The sequence below is a fragment of the Diadema setosum genome, chromosome 13, assembly GCF_964275005.1.
Source record: "Diadema setosum chromosome 13, eeDiaSeto1, whole genome shotgun sequence".
Classification (NCBI taxonomy): domain Eukaryota; kingdom Metazoa; phylum Echinodermata; class Echinoidea; order Diadematoida; family Diadematidae; genus Diadema; species Diadema setosum.
In genome coordinates this window covers 19396982-19407915 of record NC_092697.1, presented here as the reverse complement: position 1 = coordinate 19407915, position 10934 = coordinate 19396982, and the positions used below count along the sequence as shown (strand labels likewise).

Sequence of the window (10934 nt, the reverse complement as noted above, 5' to 3'; positions counted from 1 at the left end):
CACAATTATGCATACATAAGTTACAGTATATCTCTAGCTCAGAGACAAATCAGGCAATTTTTGATGTACAGAAATTCAGGAGACAATAGTCATAAGCAAGCGCTTGACGAGGACAATGGCCTCAGAAATTGTCTAAACAATACAACATTGTAGGAATATAAGTCAGTACTCACTGAGTGGCGATAAGGAGAAAGGGAGGGAAGAATGAGGGTAAAAAGTGCAGTAATTATATGTATAGTTATGCAGATTTTCATTGACTTACTCCTGAATGTTTAAGGTACTGCAGCAATTACTCCTGGCAGTGAAGATAAGAGACACAAAGAGACCCACTTACAGATGAAATAATCGGGCATGTACAAGCCATATGGCAGCCATTTTGCATATAGTTATATGCATATATATGCAAATTATGTATGTAGGAATGCTTTTTGAGTTACAACTGACATCATGATTGCGTTTATTGACGTGAAGAACATAGACATAGATGCCAAAATTTACTTTCTACAGGTTTTATGTACGGAGATATTAAAAGGCCATTATGGCGGCCATTTTGAATGCATTTATATGCAAATTTATGCAAATTATGTACAAAGAAATACTTTTGAGTTATTACTGATGTCATAATTGTACTCCTTGACCTAAAAACATAGGTTTAGACACAAGAATTGACTTTCTATGGGTTCTATGTCCCAAGATATAAGCATAAATAGGTTTTATGGTGGCCATTTTGAATTTATGCAAATCAGGCATTGATCCACCACTCAAATTTTAGGGAACTTTTAATATGTTGTTTTGATAGCTCTTCCAGGTTAAATGCAAGTGGAATGGTTTCTGTTGCAATTTGTTTTGGGTTGACCCCCCTTTTTTCATATTTTGACTGGACTACATGTCTTTATTTTTCTCCCATTCCTCTTTCAGACAAATAATTATAATCAAATCCAATGTGTGTTCACAAATAATTTTTTTTTTCTTTTTGCATTCTCATTTTTATCTGTCAGGTTTCACCATTTAAAGGGCAAAGGTACAGAAAATGTGCTGTAGTTGGAAACAGTGGAATTCTTCGAAATAGCAGCTGTGGGAAAGAAATTGATTCATTTGACATGGTCTTTAGGTAAGATTTATTCATTTGGTAATCATATCGTGACAAACGAAGATGTTGTTTTTGATTACAGAAACTTTTATGTGTGTGTGTGTGTGTTTGTGTGTTGCAGATTGATTTTATTCTATTCTATCAAACCTACAGAGGGGATTGTAAAAAGCATCTTGTGATGGGCAGGAAACAAACAAACAAACAAATAAGCAAACAAATAAAAAACCGTTCACACACAGTTGATACTGACAGCGCCATAATTCAATAATTGTACCATGATATATGATACATCCAGCTCGCGTTGGAGCTGGGGTTAAAATCGAGATGACAACGCAAAACTGCCAGAAACGTGTCAAAGACTTGGTGAAAAAGCAAGTCCACCTAATAATATGCTTCACCATCAAGCATATCCCCTTTGTTGTTTCAAAAGAGAATATCATTTACAAAAGGAATAACCTTTTGTATTTTTTCCATAAGATGTCTACGTAGTCTGGACTCACCTCAATGAAGAGATCATTCTACAGTAATGAAACTAAGACGATACATAAATGCACTAGAAGTGGAAAATCATAGCAAAAAAAAAATAATTGAAGTAGATTCGTTCGTAAAGTCGATTCCAGATTTGAAGGGCGTACTCTCTCGGTATTGGTACTTATAATAAAGTTCATATCCTATTATCTATGACTCCATTTTTTCCATGAGGGTGACTTGTATATCCCTTCGCCAACACTTTCTCCTTATTATGCTTTGACATCAGATGTAATGCTGCCCCTATTGAAAAATTTGCTGAAGACGCTGGGAGAAAAACAAACTTGACAACGTTTAACCCAAGTATATTTGTTACCAGGTAAGAGACAAATACATGTACATGTAATCGACAGCCCACAAGATATTAATCTAATCTTGTCGATACTTTCTTGGATCAATGTCTGTCCCATGGTAAACATTGCTTCTAGCACTTGCACTGTTTTTGCAATAAAATGACTAGTAACGTTTCTTCTGCAACAAACATTTGTCTGACTTTTTGTCATTAATACACTATTATTTCGACAATAGAATATCATTTCATTGAAAAATAAAGTTCAAAGAGAAACTGCGGTATTGGTGATTGTAAAGCATTCACTCTCTTTAAGCTGGATCAAGGGGAAAATCCGAGATAAGCTATCTTGACCAAGGAATGTAACACGAAAGAAGAGTTCCACTTTCAGGCCTTTCGACAGTTGACTTTCTTTTCTAGACGCAGAGACGTACAATGAAGTTACGTTATGCAATGACGGTAAAATTGATGTGAGGTAAACATTCGTTGATTGATACCTGGAAATAATCTTTCCACAGTTAGGAGTGCTTAGCGTAATTCATATAATTTGAAGAATTCAACTCGTACAAACATGAATTGGACGCCTGAACTAGAAACCTAAGCTTTCTTGACCATCACTGACCAAGGAATGTGAGACCCAAGAAGGATTTGACTTTCAGGCTTTTCGACAATTGGCTTTCCATTTTTAGACGTAGAGACGCACAGTGGAGTATTGATATGCTATGTTCGTAAATTTGTGTGAAGTAAACATTCCTTTGTTGATATCCGGAAATGATCTAACAAACTTAAGTTAGGAGCGATAGGCTAAAGTAATTCCGTTGAAAGAAATCAATCAAATACGAAGATGAACTAGAAACCTGAACAAAGCTTTGTCACACAAATATTCCGTCACCCCTCGGCTTTAGTCGATATTTTCGCTTTGAAGGACATTTGAAATGAGATAGACCAATGGCTTCTGTCGTGAGGCGATAAATGATTTAAGATGGTATTATACAAGCATCATACCTGAAAAGACGACACTGGTTCGACAAGACCAGTCATTATAGACTGGTCAGACAGAGATAAACAAATAATGATGACGAAGCAACGTCAACTTTGTGTCATTTTGACATCATTTTTTTTTCACCCACTGTCCACAAGTAATCACCCCTTATTGACAATCCTGCGTCCCAGGTATAACAGTTTATCACAGACGGATGACTTGGACAGATTTAACAGCGATATGAGACAGTACAGCGGTATTATCATGATGACATGCTTTGGGGCTGCACAGTCATTCAACACATGCGCTGAATCGCTGGAACACAGAACCTTTACTGATCCAAAGCTGACCATTGCTCATCCAAGCGAAATTGTCAACTTGTGGAATTACTGGAAAAATATGAAGACACTCAAAAGACCCTCAACAGGTTTGTCGTTCTATTCCAGCAAGCAATTCCATTTCCTAAAGCACATATTTTGGAATGTAGTTTATTGTTTAATAACATTGCATCAATCGGTGAATATCCCCTGATCATTAAAGATACAAATGTTAGCATGGTGCTAATACTTGATCATGCTAATATATCCTTGCCTATGGATTTATGCAATTTTTATTACTATACGTGTAGTTCTATTTCTTCAAAGAATTCTTTAATCCAACATGATATCTAATGTAAAATGTAATTTCATGTAAATAATCAAAGGCTGTTTTTATCACTTACAAGCGTACTCTATTTAGGAATACTGTTGACTGTTTTTATTGTATAAATCATGAAATATCTTGAAAATCATGATGTTTGGGGGTTCACGACGCTGATTGTCACTATCTTCGATGACGCAAGTGTACCTCACACCACTTGATCTCACCCAGATCCCGTGTAAAATCAATGGCTTGACAAGCGATTACCCTACCTGTATATCTGGGTCCTGTTTCATAAAGAGTTGCGATTGATCTTACACTCGATTTTTATTGAGCGTAACTTGATAAATCGAGCATAAGTTCAATTTTGAGCGTAAGTCTGTTTCATAAAAAGACTTACGTTTGATTAAAAAAAATCTTTCTGTATAAAACAGGCCCCTGTGATACAATTTTAATGGTTTCTCATGGCTCTTTTCTTTTGTAAAGTGTTTACCATACCACCTACATTAAAAAAAAAATTATTAGATAGATGAGATATTATGAGATATAACAACAGTTTAATGAAAATAAGAAAATGGTTTGAATAGATGTTTCTACTTTTATAATGGAAATTGCAGATCTTACCTTGTAGAGATGCCTGACCATCGTAATTATTGCATATGTTTACTTCATTCAGAATGCAATAATGCCTAGTGAAACGTTCTGAGGCTGACATGGAAAGACGATAGCCTTCAGTCTATTAAGAAAAAAAAATCATGATTTGATCTTTTTTTATTACAACCATGTTTCCATTCGTGTCTACTTAAAAAGAAAGTGTCAACGGATCTACGTTTTTATGCAACCAGAGAATGGCTTGAGCTTTACTAGTAATGTAGAATGATATATTGATATTTTATACGTTGCTCAACCGACTGCCATTTTCGCGTTAGTAACAAGGAAGTTTGAGATGTATGATAATCTTTATTCAAAATAATCCTGGCATATCAATTGTGGAGTTTTTGTATCTTATCCCTTTGTAAGTTATCTCTGTTTATTAATAATCGGACATCCGTGCCAGTCGACGAAAAAGCCAGTAGTCTGATGTTACAGCTGACGCGCACTTATGTTAAAGTGCCAGATTTAAAGTCTGGACAGTCGTTAAGAAATCGAATTTTTAAAAAAGGTTACATAATGTATTTTCATGAATAGAAGACGTGTTTAAGTTTACATACACAGACACAGACACACACACACACACATACACACACAGAGTTACTGAGTAAACATACACACACACACACACACACACATTCACTTCCAAAGTAGCGAGCAAGGTGTGTGTGAATATTTCTGCAACATGGCACCCCTTTTCCAGTCTATGTGCCCTAAATGCTATTTATAACGTTTGAGCATAATAATAGTTTTGTGAAAATTATGACCGAAAAAAAAAAAAATCGGATACGTGAACTGATAAACCAAGATTACATTGTTGTTGTTTTTTTCTTTTCATGCCTGCAGGATTTCTAATTGTTCATGAGTCGATACAGCTGTGCGAGGAAACACATCTCTATGGATTTTGGCCCTTTCCTTTGAAGCTAGACTCAACGGTTCAACGTCTTCCTTATCACTATTTCGACACAATTGCTCCTTCTCAGGCTCATGGCATGAATACAGAGTTCTCGATTTTCGTACAATACCACGAGCTTGGCATCATTCGCATTCACACAGGAAAGTGCTGAATCGTTTCACTTATAAGTATATATTCAGCAAAAAAGAAGAAAGTAAATTTTTTTTTTTGAGTTCACATTTTTCATCGAAGGTTTTGATGAAAATCAATGTATTATAATATACCATATTACATATAGTTTAATGGCTATCAACCTTAAAGTCAATGTAAAGGAAAACTTTATGCATAAAGTGAACACAGTTGTTTTTGTCCTCCAAGTCACAAAAGTAAAAATAGCAAAAATTGACATGATCTTTTTTCATTTGCAAATGCCCTTCAAGATAACAATGATAACAAAAGTTAAAACAATCTAATTTAAAAGTTTTAACAATTGTTTAAAATAACAATGAGAGACATGAATGACAAAGCAAAAATAAGTTTCCGTTCTGCTTATCTCTTTATAACCTCAAACAAAATCAAAGTGGGAAACTAAAGGGGGAAAATACAAATTTTCTATCAAGTCAAACGTCACATGACATAGGGAGTAAGGGCACAAGGATGCTTAGATGAACAGACTATCTTTATCTTATCCTTTTAATTTAGTAATTCAAGAATTCATGAGATAAATTCGAGAACCAAATTTCATTTACAATTTTCCTAACTTGAGAAATCAATTCAGATTCTTACCATATTTCTGAATATTGCTTCATCTCTCATTTCATTTGAAATTGGATTTGACAGAATATTCTTCATTTTTCGTCATTAATTTTAGCCTTGATCTTTTTGGGCTTCAAACATGATTATAAAGATCAAAGATTTATTTTTGCAACTTCATTCATATTTTTTGTTGTGCTAAATTTGTCTTTTGCTCCTATTGTTATGTGGAAGAGCACTTACGCATGAATGGCAGATTGTTCATTTTTGCAATTTCAACTTTTGTGCTTTGGAAGAGAAAAACAAAGATGTTCACTCATGCGTAAAGTTCCCCCTTTTTATTGACCTCCAAGGTTGATAGCCAATTGAATTACCTTTCCTCTGGTATACAATAAATTAACTTTTAAGCCAAATAGTCTATGAGAACAATTTTCGATATTAACTTGAAAAAGTGTTTACTTTTTTTTTTTTTTTTTTTTACTGAAGATGTATATCAATGCCACAAAAGACTTTATATGTGTGCGTGTGTGAGCATGTGTGTGTGCGTGTAATAACCCTACATAAGAACAGGCACAGACGTAAGAATAATCGGATAGCATTCTGTAAGGTCAGTTTGAGGAGATTTCAGATTAAGAAGGCTCTGTTTATACTTACAGAAATTTGGTATCTTAATTTTAACAAAAGAATGATCTATTCTTTTTTTATCTTCTATCTTCACACTATGTAATAAATTTTTTTCTCTCTCTCTCACACACACACACACACACACACACACACTCTCTCTCTTTCTTTTCTGTTCTTGCAAGCAGCTTAGTGTATAAATGTGTCCAGAGTCTTTGTATCGGGTTAATTAGTCGACCGTGTCTTAGTTTCTTTTGTATTTCTGCTTTTTATGTATAACAGTGTATCAATCATATAATTTGTTGTATTACGTGTGGGGGAAATGCACCCTACAAGCACTGTTTTTTTATGCATTCCTCCCCATTTCCAGCATTTCCGCATACTTAAAATATTCATTATGTATTGTGATGTAATTTATGTATTCAATTTCTGTAAAATATATGTTTCTCTTAGAAATGGAAAAAATGAATTAACGAAAAAAAAATGAATGAATAATTGGCAATCAGAAAATTTAAAATGCCACTTTTTGAAAAGAACCTTCATTGTGTCTGGTACAGGATTGGTTACTTCCTGGCAACTCCAGTTGAGAGATATTTTGAGAGATATACAGTATATTCCTACTGGAAAAACCAATTCACGCAACTTTTCGTGGGTTTTGTGGTTCAGTGTCACATATTCTCATAATGTGTCTTACAGGCGCATCTATGCATTTCAGTTTCAGAATGATGGCCTCTATTAAGTAATTTAATGTAGGGGCAGGGAAAGTCAAAACTCTGCATATAACCCCCCCCCCCCAAAAAAAAAAAAAGAAGAAGAAAATTCAAGAAAACTTTAATGAATGTTCTTGGAGAAAGTGATGTCACTGGTATCAATTTATCCCATCATCTCCGCCAATTTATAGCTTTAACCGATAACCTGAGATCAAGAATTTCCTATATGGATATCATCACCGATGGGTAACCCTGAATACAGCTAGTTTCACAGGCAGACAGTCGCTTTCTGTGGCTGGTTTTCTTGGAATACCTTTGACCAGGCCTGCTCTGAACAGGCGGTATCTCAGTTTGTTACATTATGGCAGAAAGAATAAACGACCAAGGACCAAGGATATTACATACAATGTACATAATGTCTTCTGTTGACCGTTTTCTCCAGATAATAGGGAGCTTTAGATTTTGACGCGAGGACGTTCAGACGAAAAAAAAAATGTCCTGAGCATGCGCAGAAGCGCCCGTCAAGTCGATTTATTTTTAGCTTGCGTCGTCTGAGGTGTTCACTACGCGTTCTGGGCTTTTTTTACGTCCGCACAGTTTGCAACGTAGAGAGCTACTTCATGCACCGATCATTTTTATGCGTTGCGTCCCAGAGTAATCTAAAGCTACTTCTCAGCACGACGCAGGGGAGAGGAGAACGTCCAACGCAAGCGTCATCTCAAACGTCCGTGCGTCAAAATCTAAAGCTCCCTATTACCAGCAGCCACCCCACCCTACACCTGAAAAAAAATCGCTTTGGATATCAAAATGATATAAGCGACATCGAATTCTACGTCTTTTCTCATTTCATGTAAATTATATGTCATCATTATCATAGAACTGTGAAGTTAAAAACAACAACAACTAGAGATTACGAATGTCGATATGTAAAAACATATAAGAACGTTAAATATAATAGATTAATATGTCATCAGGGAGTGAGCTTATATAATGTAGCATATGCTACATTGTTTGATGCAACATGATGACAAATCCTCAAACTACCAGCACGTCATGTTCACCGGTCATGTTCAGATGTACAAGAATGATTTAAAGACGCTCAATCGGGAGGGTACTGGACATATTTCAGCCGCGGGTGGCGCCACGTAAACTCGCTTCCGAAGTTACTACGAAGAGAAATGTGTGTGTGCGCAAGACATCCCTGCTGCAATGTATCGCGCTATAGTATCTCGATTCCTCGCTTGAGCGCTGAGCTCAGCTGAGATGTGTACGTACTGTACATGTGAATTGCATGCATGGTATACGGTAGCGATCGCAATATCGCCGGCCGTAGTTATAGCACCTGAACTGCCTTTACTATGTACATACGTATACACACCTTCTATAGTTGCCTCTTCTCATCATCGCACTAAACTAATCGTCACTAAACTATACTCGTCAGATCAGATCAGACTAGAGTACAGACCACAATCAGTTGACAATAGATACATGTGTGCAGGTAAATGTGGGGATGGCCATCATGGACGATGACACATCGTCATGGGTTGCGGACATGACCGCCGAGCTGTCTATTTTGAACATGGACGATTGGGTCGGAGACCCTGTATCATGTACTTGCTCAGGCGTTTGTAAATACAAATCGGGGAAGCGGCTCTGCCCGTGCAGGGCCAACGGTCACAGTTGCACTCACAGTGTACCTGTGGCCGTGGTAAAAGGGGGCCATGCACCAACCGACACACCGTTTCATCATCTTCTGTAAATAGATATATATCTAATCAACACCAGAATCAAATCACAATAACGTCGTGTTCGGCATTCGGTACGTACGGGGGGTACGGTAACGGGAGGAGCAGCGTGTCGTGCTTTTCTACTGAGCTGCAAATCGCCTGCGACGATTGAGCGTCTTTAAAGGTTCAGAACGCAGAAGTGTCATGTGTTGCAGTTTGTACATGTGTGTGAGTGTGAGAGTGTGTGTTAGTTGTCACAGACTACTGTGTTAGTTTAAACAACTGTCTTGGGGTGTGTTGTACTTTCACTTTTATATCATTTAATGTTAATTGACATAGTTTTTGTTTTACTCTTTGATGTTTTATTTTGTAACTTGAGTTAATTCAATTTGTTAGGTATTGTTTCTCTTTTGCACAAGAACTGCTTTTCTGAAGCAAAATGCCGTTACTGAATAAAAATAACCGAACTGACACTGAACTGAACTTTTTGGTGATAATATTATTATCATGATCGTAGATTTGTATTCCATGTCGACATTATCCTTTGTTGCATCACAGACTTTACATTATTTCTAAAACTTTTTTTTTTTAATAATAAAGACGATATAATACTATTACATGTATGATGTAATGATTAGTTAGACATGAATGCTCCATGAAGGAGCACTTTTCTTTTATGTCTTGGCTTATCACTTAATGGTGATCTGACGCATCGTTATGATTTATGCACAAACTCCCTTGGGCAGAAAGACAGCAAGAAACTGGGATCCCTTTGTTTGATGTTAATTTTTATTTCCTGCCTTTTGTTTGGTATTTACTTTTGATTGGTGAAGAGTGAACGTGTCTAAGCATTAAGCTTTTTAAGTGTTCGGTTTGTTTCATGTGCTCTATTTGCATCAACTTTCACATCTATTATGCCACCTCGAATCCATGATAAAGTGGCCTTACACCTACTAGCATCTCGTGTATGATTGAGTTTCCTTGATTAAAAAAGAATAAGGAAACAAAAACCAGGTTAATGTATAGTCAGGCCTCAGCATGAAAAGAGTTAGGAGAAAGCCAGCTTTACAACGTGGATTATGGTCAAATTTTTGGCTGATTGACCTTTAAAAAATCAGTCACTATAAGGAGCAATATTAGTATGTTTGATTTCAAATTTTAAAGCTTTTGTGTTTTTCTCTCTATATATACTTTTTACATTAATTTTTGGAATCACGAGCACGTGGTAGTTAAGGTTACAAACGTAAACAATTGCGTGAACCAGGTGGCGATGGTAAACCACAAAAAGTGGCTGAAGAGAGATTCTTGCTTTGAAGAAAAAAAAAATAGGAAGCATCTCTACACAATACGACGGTCAAGGATCTGCGTATTCATTTTTAGATCACTCTATCTACTGTCAGATTATGTGCATGATCTAATGACCGCAAATGCCCAAAGTAGCCTGAGGAAAAAAGACAATGACTGCTGGTGATTTGAATGAGAGAGAGAGAGAGAGAGAGAGAGAGAGAGAGAGAGAGAGAGGAGGGGGGGGGGGGAAGGGAGGGAGAGGGGGAAGGAGAGAATCTTCGTTGAGACTGTGCGGAGAGGTAACGGCATTGACAAGTAAATGAGTGAGGAGCGCCCTCCACAGTAACTCTTATGTAAGTCCCTATATCTTTCCTACCTTGAGGCTAGGACATGTACAGTGTTAACACAATTACCTAATGACTAAACTACACAAGTACAGATGAAATTATAGCGAAATGGCAACCGGATAAGAACATACGGTTATAAAAGAGAAGTTTTGAAGCTTATATCCAGCCAAACGTGCGTCGTTGAAACGAAGCGCTGTCATTGTGTTTTCTTTTTTTTTTTGCAGAATATCATTCGATAGCTTGACTTTTATCATTGCTTTTTGATCAAGGTGACATGGTGATTGGTCAAACTTATTCTTTTTCACTTACAGAAATGAAAATGAACCGAAGCAATTTGAATTCTATCATTTACTAGACACAGACATGTTTCGTACAGCCGTCATCATGATGGTATATCAGCGTCGGACAGGGGATC

General features: G+C 36.5%; 1 protein-coding gene across 1 annotated transcript; it reads left to right on the top strand.

Moving 5' to 3' along the window:
* The first annotated feature begins 1100 nt into the window (after positions 1 to 1100).
* LOC140236785 (alpha-N-acetylneuraminate alpha-2,8-sialyltransferase ST8SIA3-like) lies at positions 1101 to 5246 on the top strand. Its single transcript, XM_072316721.1, has 4 exons — positions 1101 to 1111; positions 1848 to 1937; positions 3081 to 3316; positions 5026 to 5246. Exons 1-4 carry the CDS (start codon positions 1101 to 1103, stop codon positions 5244 to 5246), a joined length of 558 nt encoding a protein of 185 aa, XP_072172822.1.
* Positions 5247 to 10934: the final 5688 nt, after the last annotated feature.